The 22,196-nt window shown below is 40.7% G+C and overlaps 1 protein-coding gene across 9 annotated transcripts in view; it reads right to left on the bottom strand.

Annotated features, from left to right (window-relative positions):
- The window catches only part of TJP2 (tight junction protein 2), a 77,610-nt gene that overhangs the window by 22,387 nt on the left and 33,027 nt on the right, over positions 1-22,196 (bottom strand). Inside the window, exons 1-3 of one of the 9 annotated variants that reach the window (XM_054281368.1) lie at positions 3,248-3,373; positions 2,596-2,619; positions 1,704-1,757 (exon numbers count right to left, since the gene is read on the bottom strand). The exons of 3 other annotated variants lie outside the window; for them this stretch is intronic. In XM_054281368.1, the coding sequence (XP_054137343.1) occupies positions 1,704-1,757; positions 2,596-2,619; positions 3,248-3,319 (150 nt within the window). In that variant the 5' untranslated portion in view covers positions 3,320-3,373. Of the gene's footprint in view, positions 1-1,703; positions 1,857-2,595; positions 2,705-3,247; positions 3,374-20,526; positions 20,575-22,196 lie in introns of those variants that run through there. 5 more of the 9 variants (XM_054281376.1, XM_054281382.1, XM_054281392.1 and 2 more) reach the window with 5 other exon arrangements.

The following is a 22,196-nucleotide window of genomic DNA, read 5'->3' as shown; positions in this document are numbered from 1 at the left end:
GACCCTTTTTTACCAAATTTCCAGTTAAAACTGATCACTTTTATCTTACATGATATAACCTGAAATCTTTCCAACACCACAGCTTAAAATATAATACAGAATAATCACCCAGCTGCGATGCATCATATATTACACAGCCAGCCCCTTCAGTGTCTGCCCTGTAAAACTAGGAGAGAAATGAGCCACTGCACTGCAGAAAAATGACACTGAAAACATTTCAAAATGGAAAGCGTCCATTGCAGAAGAAAAATCCAGGCCTTGAATAAGGATGTGCATGCACACAGTCAAGCCACAGGTTTTATTTGTTTTTACTGAAAGTGGTCTTCCTTTATCTCAGAAGACTGAATCTCAGACAAAAGCTCAGTTCAGACTTAATGGTCTTTTTAAAGGCATCACAATGACAGCTAAACTCCAAAACATTAGACAGACAAATGACACAAGACGGGTATGCCTGTACTTTACGGCATCCCTTGCATTTTCAGAGTAAGACTTCTGGCAGTGCGCAACTGTTCAGCAAGCTATGGATGTTATTTCTCATATGCAAAAAAACCCTTTTTGCATAGTTCCAGTTGATTCTGTGCACCACAAAGAGAAACTAGATTTACATTTGCCATTGCACATTCACTGTATTGAAAAACAAAAGTAAGTCCTGTTCAGAGATCCTGAAGGAATATGCAAAACATTCAGCATTCTTATCAGGAATTTTACAACACTGAACAGCGTTAAATTTCCACTGTTCTGCCAGAAAATTAACAATGCTTTCCAGCTTCCAGAATGTCTGGTGTCTAATTAAAAAGAAAATTAGAAATAGATGTAGATGATGGCTTATAAAGTAATACACAGAAGTAAATGTTTCTAAATTTTGACTTGTCTAGGTCAGACAAGAATGTGTTCATAACTATTAGTATTAAAACACATATGTCTTGGGGTCAGTGTTGAATGTGCTGAATGTACTGTTTACACACAGTAAAATTATTTTATCAGGTATTGCCATTTAACCAGCTAACACGTCAAAGCTTTCAGCTATCTGAAACTGAACCCACTTGATATATTCCCTTACACAAAGAATCTCTGCCACAAGTGAAAAATTCCTCCTTAACTAAGCTCTTCTTTCAAACTGCTGTGATGCTGCCGTAAATGGAAGTGACTAGGCTTGCTTATCTGGCATGTAGGGAACAGTTTACCTACTACTGACCCTTCCCACATTCCTGCTTTTCTATGTACTTTTAAGCTCTGCAAAAAATAAATCTGTGCTGAAGACGGGTCTCAGTGTCATTTAAATTCCATCTGACTTCACCAAATAAACTTTTAGGAATGAAAGTCAGTACCAAATGACAGGTAAAATCTGAACGACAAGCAGATAGGTTCAAATCTTGCAGAAGCACAGAAGATGAAAAATCTTTTCCATCCTCCTCTTGGTAAAAAAGCCTCAACAACTTACACATGTAACACAAACATCACTTAAATTCAGTTTGCACTGTATGCAGCTCCTACCAACACTATGTCCCCGCCAAGAGGCCAGCTCTGAGCAGGTGCAAGAGAAAGGCAGGCAGAACGCGCTCACGGGGAGCTTACTACCCATGGGGACAGAGACAGGCCTGAGAAGTGACTGCGTATTCAGTACAACACTGCAGGAAACGAACTGAGGAAAGTACTGTAAAGGTATCAGGGACAGATGTAAGGATATGAAACAGGAAACTTACGGGAATTTCCTTCCAGAAAACTAGGCCTTCCATGAGGAGTGGCATAAGTACAACCTTGTGCACAAGTGGAGAGATGTACTGGATTGTAAACCAAAGCATCATAAGCCTACAGAGTTAAGTTTAGTTTACTCTGACAAGTAAGTTTTATGGTATCTGGTCAAAAAAAAAAAAAAAAGTAAGAATGAAAGAGAAACTACTGCCTACAGACACTAAAATTAAGGTCTTGCAAGATGCCAAGCCCATAGTATCATCTCATTTGTGCCTAGAAAAAGATCCTCATAGTATCAGTGACTGTTTCAGGTACATTCCATGTACATCTTTGGGGTTTATTTGTACCTTGAAACTGTTACTGAAAATTCAACAAGAGAACTAAGCAATTCACGTTTAAACTCGCAAGTATCTGAAAAGTAATCAATTTTTTGAAACTGCTCCTTGGGAAACCGTCTCCTATTTGCTGTACTCTGCATCAGAAAAGGAAAGCACACTATGTACTTGCAAAGCTGTTTTTGTACAATGTAATTACCAAGACAACACAACTAGCTCTGTCCTACTGATAAAGCAATGCAGGCTCTGCAACACAGTTCAAAGAACTGAATGGTCACCTTGGAAGCCCGTAAGGCAAAAACAATATCTAAACAATAATCTCTTTAACATTATAAAATGTATTGCTACTTGCCATTGTCACAATGCTAACCCATACCATCAGAGTAATGAAGAAGAGAAGACTGAGAGGGAGGGAGAGACTACAAATGTTACAAATCATCAATTGGGAACTCGATCAAAACTAATATCTAAGTCTGCACCCGAACTGCAAAATTCCTGTACTCCACATTTAGTGATGTGACTCTCCTCTGAATGCATCAAGTGATGAGTTATGAAAAGCCTTCATCACCTTGCCAATTTCTTCATACTTCATCTGTAAGGAAACACAAAGGGATCCTGAGCAGCTTGTGCATTCCTTACAGGATCGCAGTTTCACTGCAAGATTGCACACCAAAACACTGGAGAGAGAAAGGCAGGCAAATGGTTAAGAACCCCACCTCCAGTTACTAACAGTAACTGTTTTACCACCCAGGTTTCACACAGACAACAGGCTACCTGCAGTAAATGCAAATTATTGTAATTACCTAGTCTAAATTCATTAGGGACTATAGTCAGTCCATTTCTAATTAGAACACTGTAGTCAGGATTTGCTTAAATCTGTCTAATGCTCATATACTAAAATGACAGGTACTTTCTAAATACCCAAAATATACTGTTCAGCAGAATCTTTGGCAGGAAACTAGTCAAAGTGCTAAAATCGCCAGTGTGCAAGAAACAGGCAGCTGCTGCAGCTCTAACTGACAGTCATCAAGAGATTTACACAATTACTTGCTACTGAGAGATCACCAAAGACAACTTCATTCATGCCGAAAGAAGAACAAAACCAGAAGACGTGCCACAACAATCATCTGGCTATAAAAGTGAGTTGGAGAGGGGAGGGATATATGAAGGGAGGAGGGGAAGAAAAGACGTGGAGCAAGATGTAACAAAAAGCAACTCACGTGCCCTTTTAAAATCCCCAACTTTTTGACTGCATGTGACCACATTCTCTGCAGAGCTTGAGCTGTCTTCATTGTTGCAGGATATAATCTGTGAGGGAGCGCCGTACATCCCGTCTTTTCATCTGTTTCCACCACTCAACACTGTTATGTAATTCTAATACAATAGTGGCCTACATACTCTAACAAATCCTGCCGTCAGTTCACACAGAAACACACCAAAACCGCAGCAAGGAAATGTACTGAGAGTTTAACTAACTCCCAGAAAAATGCAGTGCTGTAATCTTATGTTTGTTTGTTTTTAAAAGAAGTGTTGAAAACAGATAATTATGCAGCACCTTACTCTTCTTGCAATCACATAGGGGCTCACCCCACCAGGAACCTAATTTAAACTTACAAGAAAAGAGGCTTAGGAAGCACAGCACACACTATCTGGAAATTCATATACTGACTATAATATTTTACAGAACTGTGTGGGCTTGCCTCCAGCAAGAAAAAGGAGAAATATATACAAAATTGTACTCACTGCAAATAACAGTATTTGCCATCAAACACTTAGTAAAGTATCATTTGTAAGAACGATAAGCTAATTGTACAGCCAAACAGACAGGTTACTTTATTGGAAAATAGGTCAAGCTATCACTCCCATTTATGCTGCATGAATGCTGTGAAATTTAAGCCTCAAGTGAACTTTTCCCCTAGACTTTACATAAGTTTCACAGGCAGTGAACAGACAGGAAGACATACCAATTTTGTACACAATGCTAACCAAAACCTCTATACATAGATTTCACTTTTCACTAGTAGAGCAATTTTAAAGAGTATTAATTTAGATGGTAGTGGAAAATGTGAAGGCTGTGTTGTTAATTTTTCAGTGGAGTTTTTTTGTTGAGTATTTTTGGTTTTTTTGAGGGGATGCATTTAGGGAGAATAGTGGGTAGGAGGGCCACAGCGGGACAAAGCATGTCTTTCAGTTTTTCCATTCAAAATGAAGACTGAATTCAGCATTCTGTATTTTAACTGTGAGGCCTCCTCTGCACTAGCCAGCTCAACTAGGATGAACAGAGGCTAGCACCTTCATGACTGAGCTGCCAAGAGTGAACACCAAGGGGATGCATGAGAAGCACAATGACAACAGCCCCCAACTCAGGCTACCCACTTGGACGTGAGTAAGACTTTTATTAGGGTTTGGTGAAAATAGTTTAGAATCTCCATCAACATTTCTAAAGAGCACATTCCTCTCAACAGACTCACATTCACAGTTTCCAAAACTGGCATTTATTTATTTATTAATTTTTACAAAAAGGGCAGGAAAAAGAAACAAATATAAGTATGTCTTTGAGACTTCTTTAGCTGTGCTTTTTTAGCTTTTCTGTTTTCCTCCCCCTTGCCATGAAAAAAAAACTTCAGAAGCACTCCAAATAGAGAAGAAAAGACCATGATGACATAAGAGAATAAAAATTGTGAAACATTATCCATGAGCTGAAGCAGTTATAATAGCAAGGACTCTTCTTTTTTTGGTTTTGGACTATCCTTTTTCTTTAAAGGAATATAACGAGAAAAATGAATGGATTGCCTCCACCAAAATTTAAAATGAAATTTTTCTGAAAAGAAACTTTAGAAAATATTCAAGAAATCTACGAACATTACTGCAAGTGAAGAGACCAGAGGGTTAACAGAAAGATGCAGGTGTTTGCATTTGGATGTTTAATTTTGAAGGAAAACAGTATCTCCAGAGTAGGAATACCTCAACTCAATCCTTTTAAACACTGATGAAAAAAAATTCCAAACAAGCATTGTCCCAGACACTATTCTTTCACTGTACCTGCATGCCTCTTCACAAAAAATAACTATAAAGGGAAACTGTAATCTAACTTCACTCCTAGCACAAGATTATAAAGGCAATTGCAACCCTTGTACATATCACACCTATTATCCACAGACATTTAAAACTGAAACTCTTTTAAAGCAAGCTCAATTCCAATGACAGATACACCCTCTGGTTCTTGCTGGGAGTCAGAGTCTATCCGGATAATAAAATGTTTGTGAATCATGTGGGGAAAGAAAACTAAGCGTGATGATCTGGTTTATAAAGTGGGGAAGGTGAGAAGAAAAAGAGAGCTCTCAAAAAACTCAATCAAGCAACCTCAGAACATCACAACAAAATCTTACAGCAGCAGGCTGCACCTGTCCACTCACCCTGGGGTCAAAGTTTTAAACCTAGCACTATGTTATCTCCTCCTCTAAAAACAAGGAAGAAAAAGGGTGTTTCCTAACACATAATCTATACAAGCAAGACACAATCTGTCCAAGCAAGCAGAAAGGACACCTTCAGCAGTCTTATTGGCTCAATTATGGAAGTAACACCAAAAAAAGAGGTCCTAGCCCTCCAACTTTTCCCGTCCCCCCTTCGTATGCTACTATGGATGTAAGCTGAGTCTAGGTTTTCCCTAAAGACAGACTTATACAACAAAGATAAACAAGAACTTCAAGTGAAAGCTATCCACTTGTAAGAGATAGAGGGGCAGAGACTCTTCTAGCCAATGATAGGAACAACCAGGTGGAGGGAGTCCAAAGCAGCATCAAGATGTAAGTATTCCTGGTCTCAAAGACAAGTTACACTATGAGAGAAACTGCCTTTACATCTCACCTGCCCTCATAAAGGCAATTATGACGGACAAAAAAGGATGGAAGGATGGCCTTAGATTTACATTTACAGGCTTTCAAAGATCCTGATCCACTTCAGTTTCTGGGTAACACTAAAGAAATGCCCTCTCTATAGAGTGGAGGCTCAGTGAAATAAGAAGCAATCTGTACATCAGTGTGCAGTGTGAAGCACCACATCTCTTTTTCAGCTGAATGCCATAGCCCAGGTTATTAAAGATGCCTACAAAATGATGATGATGATGCAACACAAGCTGCATAGCCAGAGCTTGCCAAGTATTCCTGACATAATGAAATGTAGCTGAAGAGGAACAGGACCTTTATCGGGCCTTTCTGGTGCAGTGAGGAAGCCACTTGCAAGAAGGCTCCAATTGGTGTGTTTCCATGAATTATCTGTGTATGATACAGCAGACCTTTGATTAGGATCCAGGAAAATGAGAAAAAACTACTTTTGCCCATGGATCATTCACAATACAGCCAGCATACAGGAGCTACCTTATTTTCTACCAATAAATACTCTGATTCAGAGAAGCATATCCTATTTTTCATATAGGTTCCTGCACCAATACAGCAACTCCCAGAACAGCAACAGATCCTCCTCAAGAAACAGGTTCCTAGAATGATGGATGGCTCAAATTAAATAAAGACAAATGATTAAAAAATGGTTTGCAAAAGGTATCCACTTGAAGTAAAAGATTACTGCTCTTCAATAATGGCAGAAATGCCTTCTCTTTCCTCCTAGGGGAACAAAGAAGAAATTTAAGGTACAGTTCCATGGTAAAAGATCATATTGTGCTTTCACATTCCAGTAAAATCAAAAATAGTTGCTAGCATCACAATGGGTTATATTATCAGAATGCAGGAAGCTGGGGGAAAAAAATCACAAACCGTACACATAAGTATACTTCTGACATGGAATAGAAATTTTTGAAGGAGAAGAAAAAATTCACATAGAAATGAGACCGACAATCTTTCTTCCTCTTCCCGCTAATGGAAAATTATCAGTTACATTATTTAAGGTTTGCTTTCATCCAAATTACTCAACAAGAACAAATATTAGCAAAATATGTTTGCTCTATTGGCAAGGTAACAAACACGTTCATCAGCAAGCTGGTCAAGTGGAAGTTGTCCCTGCTCATGGCAAGGAGGTTGGAATTACATTATTTTTTAAGTACCTTCCAACCCAAATCACTCTGTGACTTTGTGTATTATCAGACCTTGTGTCAGAAACTGCTTTTTTTACACAATTGCATGTAGAAACAGCAATCTGAAGGGCTGCCTAAAAAGACCTAGAAAACCATAAATTGAGCATAATGTTTCTAAGAATTTGTTTTTCATAGGTAAATAAGAAAAAATCATGCTGAGTTGAATGTCACTATAAAGAAACATAAGCCATTCTTCATGTAAAAGCCAAGATGTTGTTTAAAGCTTTTCTAAATCATATTTCACCCAGGAGTTATACCATTTGGTTGCTATAAATTGTAAATTCTATCTAAAACAGTACCAGCAAACACTGCATAAAGTACAACAAGCCTATTCCAGACATTCACAAACCAATCCTTACTTCTTAAGTTTCATTAAAACTTTTAAAATGACCAAATGAGAATGGTTAACTACAGTTAACTAAACAATAATGAAAGGGTCTTTTGTTTCACTTCTTTCCATCATGACAACAATGCCCACAGTCATTGCTTGACACTGTGCTGAGCACTATTTCACTAGGATTTTTGCTTCCAGTTAGCAAAACTACTATTTCTTACAAATCAACCAGTACCAAAGGTCTTAACTGCAGAGCCAATAGCATAATTTAGGTTTCTTGACTTCAAGTCAAGTAGCCTAAGTGTTATGCAAGGAAGCCAACACATAGATTTCCTCCGTTTGTATCAAATACAGGTCTTGCAGGAAAACAGCCCCTGTAATTGGGAAACAGGGATCAACCATCTCCTATTGTGGGAGTTTGAGCCAGCTAACATGTGAGGAAGAATTCCAGGGTGGCAGAACCTGCATTCATTTCTACCTCTTCTTGCACTATGACACAATAAATGCCTTCCAGACTGCAAGCTAAACCAGAATCCACTTCTACCCAGAACTGGGGAGATGAAGGGCAACAGCACTGTTCATCAAACTATTGAGAATATTAATTGACAAATGCATCTAGGTCTCATTTGCATTGTAGCCCTGATATTAACATTCACAGCATAGTGCCCCAGATCTCCCAGTGCACAAAAAATTGTTTAACAAATTAGCCCAAGGGGATGGAAAAAGGTTTCACACACAGAGAATATCTATGCTGATCTGGATCTTTGACAAGTTGCGTGCTTTTTAATGCAAGATGTATCGCTTCATCCAGCTCACAGCATTTAAATGACAAACAAAGCTTAAATTAAATGAAGGATATCGCACAATTCACTCATCGCAGCAGCCTCTGCAGTAGCATTCTTCAAATGGCTCACAGTGATGAAACAACATCCCCCAGTTGAGAGATTTTTTCAGGAACTTGCCCAGGCAGGGAAAAAAAAACAAAAAAAAACCGAAAAAACCCCCCAAAAAACCCAAAAAACAAACAAAAAAAAAAAAAAACAAAAACCCCCAAACTTACATCAAAAGAGAGGCCTGGGATTTCAGTTTTGTAAAGATTTAATTTTTCTGCAATTCCAAAATACAAAGGGACTACTAACCTTAACACTGAAAAGAAGACAGTAAAGGATGTGGCATAAGGCATCCCTTTGGTGGATTATAGCATAGGGCACACAATCATTGTAAAATTCTGTTTTGTTTTAACTCTGTATTAAGGAAGCACCTAAATAAAAATGGGGAGACAATATCTGCACATATAAATATTTGAGTAATGCATATGGTAGACTCTTTGGGGAAGGAAAAAAAAAAGCATCTTGTTTTTGAGGAAACTTTTTTCAGTTCAAGACAGTAAGATACTCTCTAGGAAAACTGTATTTCCTGCAAATTTTTACCAAACATTTACCAATTATATTGAAAATTTTCAGAAAGTGGGACAAACATTTTTGAAGGAAGAAATGGAGAATCAGGATTTTATTAAAATATTTTGGTGTCAAGTCACAATTCACCTTAGAAATTGGTTATGAAAATCAATGGTGCATTGTATTTTTAATTTGTTTGTTCTCTTGCTTTCTAGGTGGTTTCTTCTTCTCAGACTTGTTAAAGTTTCCTTGTCTCTAAAAATGAGCACTTTTGGAAGGTTCTCACAAGACCAACACCCCTTTTCATCTTTGGCTATGCAGTTTTTCCTTCACAAACACACAACCTCATAGGCTGGGGTACAGCTTTGCACAGTATGAACTAAACAAATTCTTTCTGACCATCACAGTTTCCACACTCCTCCTGCTCATTTACATGCAGCTCCTTGACTCTGTGAATTCTGCTGTTCAGTTCTTAAAAAGAAGCCAAGACAGCTTTGGAAAGCCACAAAAACATCCTCATTTTTTCTCACTGAATTACTCTCCTGCCATTTCTGTCAGCTGAAGTGGCAGGCCAAGGGAGATGGCAGAACAAATATTAGAACTCTGCAGCTAAATTCAACTTGGACAACAGATGAGGCTTCACTTTTAAGCATGCACCAGGAAAACAAGAATTTATAAAAGGGATAGATTAAATCATAGAATCGTTTAGGTTGGAAATGGCCTCCAAGATCACTTAGTCCAGCTGTTAACGTAAAACTGCCAGGATCACCACTAAGCCATATCCCTAAGAGTATGCCTACACGGCTTTTAAATACCTCCAGGGATGGTGACTCAACCACAACCCTTGGCAACATTTTCCAATGTTTGATAAACCTTTCTATGAAGAAACCTCTCCTAATATTCAACTGAAACATCCTCCTGGCACAACTTGAGCCTATGTCCTCTCATTTTGTCACTAGCTGTCCGGGAGAAGGGACCCACACCCACCTGGCTACATTCACCTTTCAGGCAGTTGTAGAGAGCAATAAAGTCATCCCTGATCTCCTTTACTCCAGGCTAAACAGCCTCAGCTCCCTCAGCTGCTTCTGACAGAGCCTGCGTTCCAGACTCTTCACTAGTTGTGTTTCCCTTCTCCAGACACACTCCAGCAATCCAATTTCTTTCTTGGAATGAAGGGCCTAGACAGGATTTCAGGAGTGGCGTCACGAGTGCTGAGTACACACGGACAATCACTTCCCTCATCCTGCTGGCTAGACTATTGCTGATACAGGTCAGCATGCCAGTGGCCTTTTTGGCCACCTGGGCACGTGCTGGCTCATATTCAGCTACTGTCATCCAGCACCCCCAGGCCCTTTTCTGCTGGGCAGCTTTCCACAGCCTGGGGTTCTGATGAAAGTGTAGGACCCATCCTTTGCTCTTGCTGACCCTCATGCTGTTGTCTTGGCCCATGGATCCAGCTTGTCCAGATCCCTGTATGGAGCCTTCCTACCCTCCAGCAAGCAGATCAGCACTCTCACCCAACTTAGTGTCACCTGACCAGATCATCAATTATTAAACAGAACCAGACCCAGTACTGAGCTCTAGGAAACTCAATTTGTTTCTGGCAATCAGCTGACTTTAACCCCATTCACCGCCACTCTTAGGGACTGGCTATCTAGCCAGGAGCATGGAATAAAAAGAAACAGAGAAAAAGGCTTCTACGGAAAAGACACGAATATAGAAATTCCTAAGTGGCTTTAAGGCTACTTAATAGTATGGGAAATTATATATTATATCGATTATATTATAATTATATATTTACTGATTGTCTGTTCTGTGCTGGTGTAGCCCCACCTCAAGTCCTGTGTGCAGTTTTGGGCACCACAATACCTCAAAAGATATAAAAAGCTATTACAAGCAAGCATCCAAGATGGTGAAGGGCTTTGAGGGGAAGCTGTGTGAGGAGCAGCTGAGGTCACTTGGTCTGCTCAGCCTGGAGAACAGGAGACTGAGGACAGACCTCACTGCAGTTACAACCTCCTCATGATGGGAAGAGGAGGGGCAGGCACTGAGCTCTTTTCTGTGGTGACAGTGACAGGACCAAAGGGAATGGCCTGAAGCTGTGTCAGGGGAGGTTTATGTTGGATATTAGAAAAAGGTTCTTCACCCAGAGGGTGGTTGGACACTGGAACAGCTCCCCAGGGAAGTGATACCAGCACCAGCCTGACAGAGCTCCAAGAGTGTTTGGAAAATGCTCTCAGGCACATGGTATGATTTTTGGGAATGTCCTGTGCAGAGCAAAATATAATTTTTATTTACACATATATGCACACTAAATATATGCCCTGTGGCACAGACGAGCAGAAAGCAAGCCTGCTTTCCTTCCCCTGCCAGCTCACGCTGCACATCACAAAGGCCTGCAAGCACCAGGAGCAGCGCTGCCGCTTCCCGCTGAATTCCTGCAGGGCACCTCACAGTCCCGGGCAGTGCTGAATTCCTGCAGGGCACCTCACAGTCCCGGGCAGTGCTGAATTCCTGCAGGGCACCTCACAGTCCCGGGCAGGCCGCGCAGAGCGGCGGGGCCGGCGGCGCTGCCGGGCCCAAACGCGGCACAGCCACTGCCGCCGCTGGGGCTCAGATGTCTGCAACACCGCAACCCGGAGAAGTAAACATGAAAATTCTGAGAATCCGCATTAGGCCAACATCTTATTTCAAAACCGGCCTTTCATAATAAATATGATAGAAAACGTGATGTTAAAACAAATTTGTTCGGTGCTTTTGCCTTTCTTTCTTTTATCTCAAGCTCATACCTTTTCTCAAACAGACTGGGGTTGGGGTTGTTTTTTTGGTTTGGTTTTTTATTGATTCCAGCTTTATTAAGTGCCTTTTCTTACCACATTTATTTCAGGAATTAATTGAACTGTTTATAAAAAGGAAACAAACGTATTCCCCATGCAGTTTCATATTCTCAAAAAAGAGAAAGATCTGGTACTCCAAAGATAAACCATGCACTAATGTGGAGAGAGACACCAAGATGCCATGAAAACAGGTACCTGAAACTCAGCAATCCCACATTTTAGCGCTTAACAATAAAAAGCAGATCTATAGTTACATTTTCAGAGCAGAACTTTTTCTTCCAAACTGCTTTTTACCTGAATTTAAACAGTTTACACTTTCAGAAAGTACCACGAGGTCCTTTAAAGTCCTGATTTTGCTGACATAAAAGAGTAATTTCTCATTACACCAGAGGGATTTCCTAGAATTAATTCACTTGTATTTCACAGTACTTGTGATCTTGACAGTAAGAGCAACAGTTAATAATTTCAACTGAGTATGCAGAAATTACTGGGGATTGTGTGGTGTCTTTTTAAAACAGTGACACTTATTGAACAAATTAATCCTTTTAGCAAGAGATTCACATTTTCATTCCCTCTCTTATTATTGTGGAAAGGCATTACTACAAAAGCAGTCACCTGAATTGGTTTGGTGCTACCCAGAGGAGGTCATCATTCACCATTATCAGAGGCAGGGATGGGGGCAAAAAGCAGCATTTATGCAGCAGAGTGTAACAAGTTCCAAACATTAAAACTCAGCATCAATTTACAACACCCATGTTATGCCAATTAAAATCACATATGCAAAACTTTTCTGGGATAAGTGGTAGACACAAGTGGAGTAGTTTGTGCTTGTTACAGCTGCTACTGAACTTAGATGCATACACAGGCTTCATCAAAACCCTGTAAAATATCCCATCGCAAATGAAATAAAAGCTTGTTCAAGATGAAGAGAGGGGAAAAAAGAAACTGATTGTATTCAAAACACAGCTGCAAGATACTCAGGTCTTATCTACTAATTACCTAAATCTCAAAAACTTCAGCTTAGAGCTATTCCAGGAGCAAGCTCTCTATCTTTTGTTCAACAACAGTTCTCTCATTGCTGTGGTAAAATTGCTTCAGTGCTCCCCCAGCAGGAAGCAATCAGTTCTTCAAAACTTGTGAGGGAACAGTTCCAATTGAAATAGAAAACTGCCATTTCGGGAAAAAACAAAACAGATCCTATGCCCCTGTCATCATGTCCATGTCGTTCCCCTCCCCCCCCCCCCCCCCCCCGCCCCCCAGTTAAATTATTTTAATTTTTAGAAAACAGTTTCTGCTCATTGAGAAATAACACTCTAGCAACTAACTTTTTTTTCACCAAAGATGTCTTCCTTTTCACATATTGCTTCACAGAGGATAGCCAGAAGCTGGTTTTCCCAAGTGTCCTAGAACCTACAGCACCAGTCGAGTGGAGGAGCCTTGGAAATGACAATTTACCTTCCCACAGGTGTTGAAAGAAAACAAACCTCACCTCCTGAGGCACAGCCATGTGCCCATTCTTGCAGTAAAGTACATTTCTCCACCACCTGTTTTTTAAAAACTCAACAAGGCTTGAGAAGATAAAAACCTGGAAGCCAAGTGATTTCATCTGCAGATCAAAATTAATTGAGATTAAAGGCTGACAGACCAATTATACTTGAATGTTGGATATGCGCATGGACACTGGAAAATGGAGAGTTTATTTGCAGTTTCATTTTCTGAATGTTTTTCCTAGACTTTCATCCTGTCATACAGATTATGAAGATTTTTTTGTATACACTTCAGGAAGGTAACTACTGAAGGGATGCAGAACTTTCAACTCACCTGATCAACGCTGGCTTTAAAAGCTACTTCTGACTCAGTCAGCCCCATTCACTTTAACTGTAAACATAACACATTTCTTTACAGTCACCATGTTTCTGTACCTTCTGCTCCTTGGGATACCGACACAAATGAAGTCTGAGAATTAAAGTGCTACACCAAATTGTGCATAAGCTGAGTTCAAGGAGACTTGAACTTTTCTTGGCATAATAAAATAAAAATTCAAAAGTTTGGTTTTGGTGTGCTTGCAGTACCAGGATTTGGTGATGAGGTAAATCAGACTCAGTAGGTGTACATAATCAATTTCATTAAGTTAGATTTCATTGAGAAAAAAAAATTAACTGTGAAATAAAGTAATTTCCTGGAGTGCCTCATTTCAATAATTATTTATGCTGTGCAACTAAAACATAGCTTTTACTCTTGTGGCATCTTAAAATTAAAAAAAAAAAGGGACATCCCCCCAAAACCAAACAAACCCCCAAAAAACAAACAAACAAAAACAACCCAAAAAAGACCACAACAAAAAACCCAAAAAACCCCACAAACAAACAAAAAACACAAAAAAAACACCCCAAAACCCCAAGCCAAACCAACAACAACAATGAAAAAAAAAACACAAAACACCAAAACCCAAACACAAAAACCCCCCAAAAACCACCAAACCACTGAAGCACCGTATGTATTACATGGTCTGAAGTTCTAATTGTCATTTCATTCAACTTCAGCAGTACACTTTGTACTGCTACTGTTTTTGAATGCTTCATCTTCCTGCATCCATATTCAAGCAGCAAACCAAGCAACAGAAGTGACCAACTCTAGCATGAAAAGATTATTATTCCCCATTGGTCATTCAACACCTGCAACTCTGAGAAAAACAAGCTGGGTACCTGTCTACTGCTTCCTGCAACTGGTTTTTAAAGGCCAATTCATTACTGGGATACAATCCAATCAGGCCTGCATTTATATTTAATCATCCAGTCATAATTGAAGACAATTCAAACAATGGAACAATTGTTAGTTTCCAAGCTGCATCCCGAAACAGATTTTCTATCCCTGTTAAGGTTTCTAGTAGCCTTTGTTCTCACTCTATTAATAGAACAACGATACGTAGTATTCTTGAAAGCACTTTACTTTTAGTCAAGCATTCCTCTGTGTGTGTATCTAAGTATGTAATCTTACTACACACTATTACATTAGCTTTATTTTCTTGTCTGAAGGAAGTAAGCCTGAATATAGCTCTGTGTAGTGCATAAAATTTAACAGTGCATTTGATCATATCTCACCATAAAACCTCATAAAATTCACACTATACAATGCGTTTCATACAACTACCAACACCATATCACAAGCCTCACAGAACACAAACATCAAACTAAAGGTCACATTGACCAAAAGATACCAAAACTGTATAAAATAATCAAGCTGTTTTGAACTTGAAGTCATACATTCAGCATCATTTATATACATGCCACAACAAACAGCTCAATTTATTAGCCAACTTTTCACTGTTTTCCAGTCACACTAATCATGCCTCTCCACATTCTTTTCCTTCTACCACCACCTCCTGCCTTCAAGGTCTTAAGCAACTCACCTCTCCTTCTCAAGGTGTTTCAACAGTCCAGTCAGCCATGCCAGAGAGCATTGCTGAAGTTCACTCCTAAACTTCAACATGGCTTGCATGTAACTAAAATGAAAACAGAATCTGTTGCCAAAGGGAGTTAGGCAATTTTTCTGTCATCCAGTCCGTGGGGTGCACGGATTCAAGTGCAGATCTAGGGATCGCATATTTGAAGTGTTTAGGTCTGCAAGTCTTGTATTGATACTCCTCACAGTATATTGGGAAAAAGAGTAAATAAATAATCACCCAGCCCCTCCCAAGACCAAGCCTCTCCCAAGAGACAATGGATTAAGCCAGCTGCACCTGCTTTAGTAAATAAAACACATTCAGAATCCCTTTACTCACAGCAAAGGTTCCTCCTCAGAGCCTCCAAAGGACTATAATTATTTTTTCAAACAACAAAATCAATCATATAGCCACAGCTCTGAATTCTTCTGGGGCAGTGTCACCAGCAACCTATGATCCAACATAAAACAGTATTACACTAAAGTTCACCCGTACCTGACAACACTCTGAGGCAAGAAAACAACAGAAGGGCAGATGAGAGTGGTAAAATTCAAGTGGTTTTCCTTCCTTTCCCTCAATCTTCTTGCAAGGCTGGATGTGAACTCCAAGTACACCTACCATGCAGTTTAGCATGACTTTTCTAACTAAAATTATGAAGTGACAGCAGCCAAAAAACAAACAGTAAATCAACACAAGGGACACGAGGGATGAAGTCAGCTGCCCTTTTCTTTCATATCAAGATAGTAACTTTCACGTGTCTGGTTCATTTCTACAGCACTAATTCGAGTTTATCTGCAGCCCTGCTTTCTTCACTTGAAAGGATGCCAGCAAAACAATTTAAAACTAGAGCCCTTGATGCAATATTTCTACTGAAACACTTCACATGCATGTAACATCAATGTAAGTAACTTCAGGCACCACTCCAACCATTAAATGAAACCAAACTGACACATCCCTATGAAATAGGGCACTTCCACTGAACTGCAAACTGAGTACACAAAGAATAAACTAACCAGAACAAGCTCAGCAAGTAACAGAAAAAAATTTATTCCTCCTTTTGCAACTTTCATAAACCACATGAGGCTTTGAAAAGAACTAAGAAAGAAAACAAGAGAATCCTTTTGCTTATGTGGCTGAAGGGAAAGTAAACAGGTCAGAATCATTAAGGTTTAGAAATGCTTCCATTAAATTACCACCCTGAGCAAATCTCATTTTGGTAGCAACTAGTTCATTCTCAACTGAGATTTGGAATAGAAAGTTTTTTTCTTGTGGTCTGAGCCACATGAAAGAGCATTACACAATTCAAGAACCTTCTGACACACAAAGCATAAGCAAACCATAATAACCATCTGAAAAAACCCTGAAATTATGTACCTGCCTATAGATGAAAATGCTTTAAAAAATCTAATCAAATTAGTGTGATCCAAGAGTTTTAGTCCATTTATATTGCTGCAGAAGACATTAGGAACTTAGCTTCTGGCTTCTACAATATAAAGCAGGAAAAGAAAGCTTGGAAAAGGACCTGAAAATTAGGTCAAATTATAAAAACAGGGGAGAGAAGTTAATTAATAAAATTTAACTAATGAATAAAATTTAATTAAATTCTATAGTTCACCACCGTAGCAAACATTAAACAGACATCATAATAACAACATAATAACAAAAAGCCATTCAGAAAATTATAAACATAACTAAGACATCCACATATGTTAGAACTAGATTATAAGTATTTCACATACACTAAAGGGACGGCAAAGAGGGACATAGCAACAGCACTCTGGTACAGGGGGTCTCACATTCTACCAACAGCTAGCTTGACAAGTGTCTCTGAGGTACAAGACTCCTCACCTTCTTCCACCATCCTAACCTATCCTTAAAACCTTCAGGTGCACGGGGCACTGCACACAAACAGCCAGGAAAGTATTATTGCCAAAGAGGAGCTGAGCAAAGAGCAGCTATTGGAAATGTCAGCAGGCATCCCTCTGCAAGCAACACTATGTCTTCAGAAGTCTGACACTGGGATTTTTTTGCCCTAATGTAACACATCATACTGAGGTAAAGCACATACAAGTATTTGTCAACTGCCAGCAACTGAAAGGGAGATCCTGCCAAACTACAGAGTCAGAAACAATATCCCCACTGAAAAACTTTTAGGAAACTAAGTGTTAGAAAATAAAAAATTCACAGCCAAACTATAATTGTTACTTAGCCCACAGACAAAACAATGCAAGTACAGCTCCATACAGCATAAACGAGTTCTTATGCATCATCTAAAGAGCATGCACACACATGCTACCAATTAGCTAGGCTACTGTCACTTCAATTCCTTTAATAATGTATCAACTCTATGAACAGAATAACTAAAACCACTGACCACTTTTTATTCTTGGAATAAGAATTTCTACGGAAAAGAAAGAAATAAAAAAATGTAAGTTATTTTTCATCCTGTTCTGCAACTCTTCAAAAAGCTTCTGAAACACTGGTTGGACAGAAGAATCCTCAGCCACAGCCATTAAAAGAAACTCACATTATCCACTAGATTTTTGCAAGTGCTGGAACACAGAAAGAAGAGTAATCAGTGCCAAGTGCTGACCCGGGCAGCAAGCTGCTCAGTTCAGTTAAAGGCTAACAATTTGCTTCTCAGAGCTTTGTTTATGGAGCCTAGAATGACAGTCTAGCTAGACATCCTGCATTATCTCTGAAAAGCTCATACTGACTAAAAGTCATAAGAGGTGAGCATTCAGAATGCTCTCTTGTCACAGAATAAGCATGCATGTGTAAGCAAGAGGTAGGGCAGGCTAAGTATATACATATTATCAAGTCATAAATCAATGAATAATGAATAGGTGCATTATTTCTTGTAGCTGTATTCAGATGCTGTAGATCAGAGCTGGTTTCTTTCCAATTTTTTTTTTTAATGCTGTGTTTTTTTAACATTCAGAGCTCAGTTATGAAACATTCATGCAGTATTGTTTTTCAGGTCTAGAGACTCTGGTGGCAGAATACACAAAAAAGATATTGCTCCCTGACTACTTAATTGGGCACAACAAAAGACACAAATACCTGGAAGGCTGCTGCTGATTATCCGTCTGTTTAGTTAACTGCTAGAACTGCAGGCCTTGAAGGAGCGTTTTCTTCTTTACTGCATTTTGAAGATCTGGGATAGACATGCCTGAAGAGTTCATGAAGGCATGTCTCCTACTATTTAGTAAGTTAGATGATGCTTTATTCTCAAAAAGTATTGAGTAACTGCATTTACATATTGTTTTCCACTGTACACTCCAGTTAGTATGCATTCAGGAGCATAAATCTGCCTGAAGGCTGGTACTTGCAGTATATGTCTCTCCTATCAGCACAGATGACACAAAATTCTTTGAGAGTTCTTAATTTTCATGGTAAGAAACACATTCCAAATATGTCTTTAAAAGATGAAGGGATTCTAAGTTCATTTGCAATTTTAACAGCCATGAATTACAGCCAGAATTCCTAGTTATAAATTTTATATTGTTTGCACAGCTTCATTAGGAAAAATAAAAAGGAATCTAGAACTCACAGCTGTAGTATCCCTCCAGGTTCTTCTCTCTTTTTCTACAACATAATGAGCAAACTGGTGTCTTTATAAAAGAAATGGAATTGTGGCCTTATTAGCAACTGTATTTTAAGGAACATAACCATCATGATAGCTACACTGACCATGTCTCCCTACTGGAGTTAGGTCCACCCAGAAACATGAGCTCTCTCGCAGTCTCACACAGCGGACAGAGGGAAGGATCAGCCAAAGCTCCCCTTTTGCTGACAGAGAAGCTGGTACTGAATTCATAACCTACACAACTGATTTCCACACTGCATGGATTCACAGCTGTGAACCAAAAAGACGCTTTAACCAAACCAATTAATTCTTACTTCTTTACATGAAAGGCAGGCCCTGAGGTGGTTTGACAAAATGCCATATACTCAGTTGAGACCTGAAAACCCACATTTTTTATCAGAACAGAAGCATTACCATTAACCTCCAAAGGATTCCACCGATATTGATAAAAGCAGGCCAATAAAATGTTGCTGTTTGGGACAAATAGAGGAGACAACACACTCTGGCACTACATTTGTTTGAGTACACTGCAAAGCATTTTACTTCAGGAATCATTCCATGACTACAACTTTGTTCAAGTGAAGTATTTAAGCTATAGCCATGTGAAGTGTACATCTGTAAATGCAGGCTTTGTAACTCCTGTAGCTCAAACGTGCACGAGTCAGACTTTCCATCATCTCAGGACAGCACATGTAAACCTCATCCCCAAGAGACCCCTGCAAGGCACCAGCACATTATTAGGGCTGTTTCTATTTCTCTCACCCCAGCCAACAGCAAATGATTACACCTACTTACCAAATGTACTGGAGCAACAGTGTCAAATACACTGGGATCTGTGTCAAAGGACTTACAAGAAGGATTAAGAAGAGATGAAACACTCAAATACAGGTGAGGTTGAAGATAACAGAACAAGAAGAGAGGATTAAATTACCCAGATTAACTGCACAACCTCTGCGGTGAAAAAAACCCCTAACCAAACAAAACCAACAACAAAGAAAAACCAAACCATTCAAACAATAAACAATCCAAATACACAGAGTATGGAAATAATCTCATAAAATAATCAGCACTTCAAGGATACTTAAGAGTACTGATTATTCTACAAAACACAAAACAAAGCAGGAGGTGTAAATAAGTGTTTATGGCTTCCATCCACATTTTAGTGGACTATAGAGAAGTTCAGTTTTCTATATGCTGGCACGAACACCACACCACCCCTCCCCTCCTGACAGATGCTGCCTACTACTCCATAGCCACATTGAATACTGCAGTTCAGCAGTAATCTGACAATCTTAAAAAGCCAGGAACAGTGAGAGGGGGGAAGCGGCTTTTCTTCCCCAAACTTCTGCGTTTTTTTCTCCACTGAGGTTACTCTCGGTTAAAACACTGACCTGCACCTTGAGCCCAACCAGTATTTAAAATACAAAACTTCGTACAGCCTTCGGGCACCACAGGCACCTGCCAGCGCTTCAGAGCACAGGCTGCTTCCCCGCTCCCATTTGACTGGAAAACCCACGGTATTCCCACCGCCCTCGGCTCCAGCGCTGTCTCCGGCAGCCCGCGCGGGTGGGGAGCGCGGAGCAAGCCCGCAGCCCGCCCGGAGCGGCTCCTGCCCTCCACACGCGGGGCCGCAGGCGAGTCCCGCGGGTCAGGAACGCACCTGTGCGCCCGCCCGCCCGCCGCCTCTGCCCGCCCGCCGCCTCTGCCCGCCCGGCCCGGCCCGTCCCCCCGGGGCCCGCGGCTGGGGGGGCGGTGGGTGAGCCCGGCAGCAGAGGAGGAGGAGGAGCGCGGTGGGTGACAGGGATGCTACCGACCTGCTCCGCCCCGGCCGCGGGCTCCCGCGGGCCGCTCCCGGCGGAGCCCTGCGTCGCTCCCATAGTAACATCGCCGGGCCCGGCGCCCGCGGCTCCGGGGGCTGGCGGTCAGCAGTCCCGGCAGCCTCGGGAATGCTTCTCCCGCCTCCGCCCCGCGAGGGAACCGGCCGGGCCGCTGGCGAGGGGCTGCGGCGAAGCCCCGCGGGGGCGGCCGGAGCCCGGCAGGACAAAGCCGGCTCTGAGCAGCCCTCCACAGAGAGACTTTGTCCTGCCGGGGCCCGGCCGCCCCCGCCGCCAGCCAATCGTGCCTGTAAACGCCCCGGGGAGGCAAAGAAACACTTCCATTCTCCCTGGGAAGAAAAGAATTGTTATTCCCCATTTACAAAAATATTTCTTGTGTTCCTGCCCTTGGCAGCGGCCAGCAGCTGACGCCCGTCACAGGATAAACGCGAGCGATGGGGCTGGTGGCTCAAGCCCGGGTAGCATTCCTGACATGAGGCTTTTGGACAGTATCCACAGCCCAGTTCTGTCAAACCGACATGCCCCAGTCATGTCCACCTTTTCTGTCAGTGTGCTTTTAGAAGGACGTGGATGTGAAAGCCTTCACACAGCTGACACTCCTCATGTCCACAGCCTTGGTCAGACTTCCTTCCCACCACCTAACAGCCTTCCATACCAGTCTTGAAAGTCCACACCACTACTATTAATTCAGAGGCCAAATTGCTTGCTTTGGGAGCTGTAATTACATATTGTAAAAAAAAAAAACATGTTATTGAGTTCACTATTCTCAAGAGCTTGCAGAAGCGAGTGGTCGCTAAAAACACTAAGAAGGAGAAGATGGGCAGAAATTCAACCACATTATATTCAGAAAAAAATACTTCTTTCCCAAGTGCTGCTGTCTTCTGGCTTTATGCTATTTTGGGTGGATGAGGCAATACTTGAATCAACTCTTGGAAGGAAGAAACTAAGAATGAGAACCAACTGTAAGGGAAAAACTTTCTTAAGCCAATGTTAAAAAAAAAAAAAAGCAAACAGCCCATTACTTTGTATTGCCTACCCTCAAATCCAAAGAGAATAAGCAAAAAAATGTCAAAGCATGAACTTTGCTCCTGTTTGATGTTGTTCCTGTTCTCAGTTTTACAAGTGAGTGATACCATACAACTTTTTTGCTACGCTAGCAGTCCAGTACATGGCCGAAGTAAGGACCACTTGGAAAAGTGAAAGGGGCCAGGTTCTTCACACACATGGGATACTGTGATAGTTTCTGGCATCAAGAATTTGTCCATGAGATACAGCATAGCAAGGCAAAACAGCTATCACTCCACACTGGTGCAGACCTCTGCAAACTGGAGGCACTTTCCAAAGAGCACAGTTTGGCAAAACATGCATAGAATGCTAGGTCACAGCATTAGCAGAGAAATGCACTGTCCAGTATGTGTTGAAATGACATGACACAATGAAAACATAATTTTTCTGCAGACAACTACACAGTTCTAGATGCAAGAACAGCATTTGTTTTAAGCTGGATGGCAATATACTTTTTGAAAAGCATTTGTCAGACATGAGGTGGGACAGGAAAAGAAGCCACCAGATCTCTTGACTGCCATCTCTTAACACATATGCAAAGTTCGTGGCAGCATAAAGTAGAGCACCAGCCTCCTGAAGCTGTT

Source organism: Melozone crissalis, unplaced genomic scaffold, assembly GCF_028551555.1.
Source record: "Melozone crissalis strain CALT ecotype California unplaced genomic scaffold, PUWL_Pcris_2 ptg000005l_1, whole genome shotgun sequence".
Classification (NCBI taxonomy): Eukaryota; Metazoa; Chordata; class Aves; order Passeriformes; family Passerellidae; genus Melozone; species Melozone crissalis.
The sequence above is the reverse complement of the archived record's forward strand: the minus strand, read 5'-3'. Positions and strand labels throughout refer to the sequence as shown.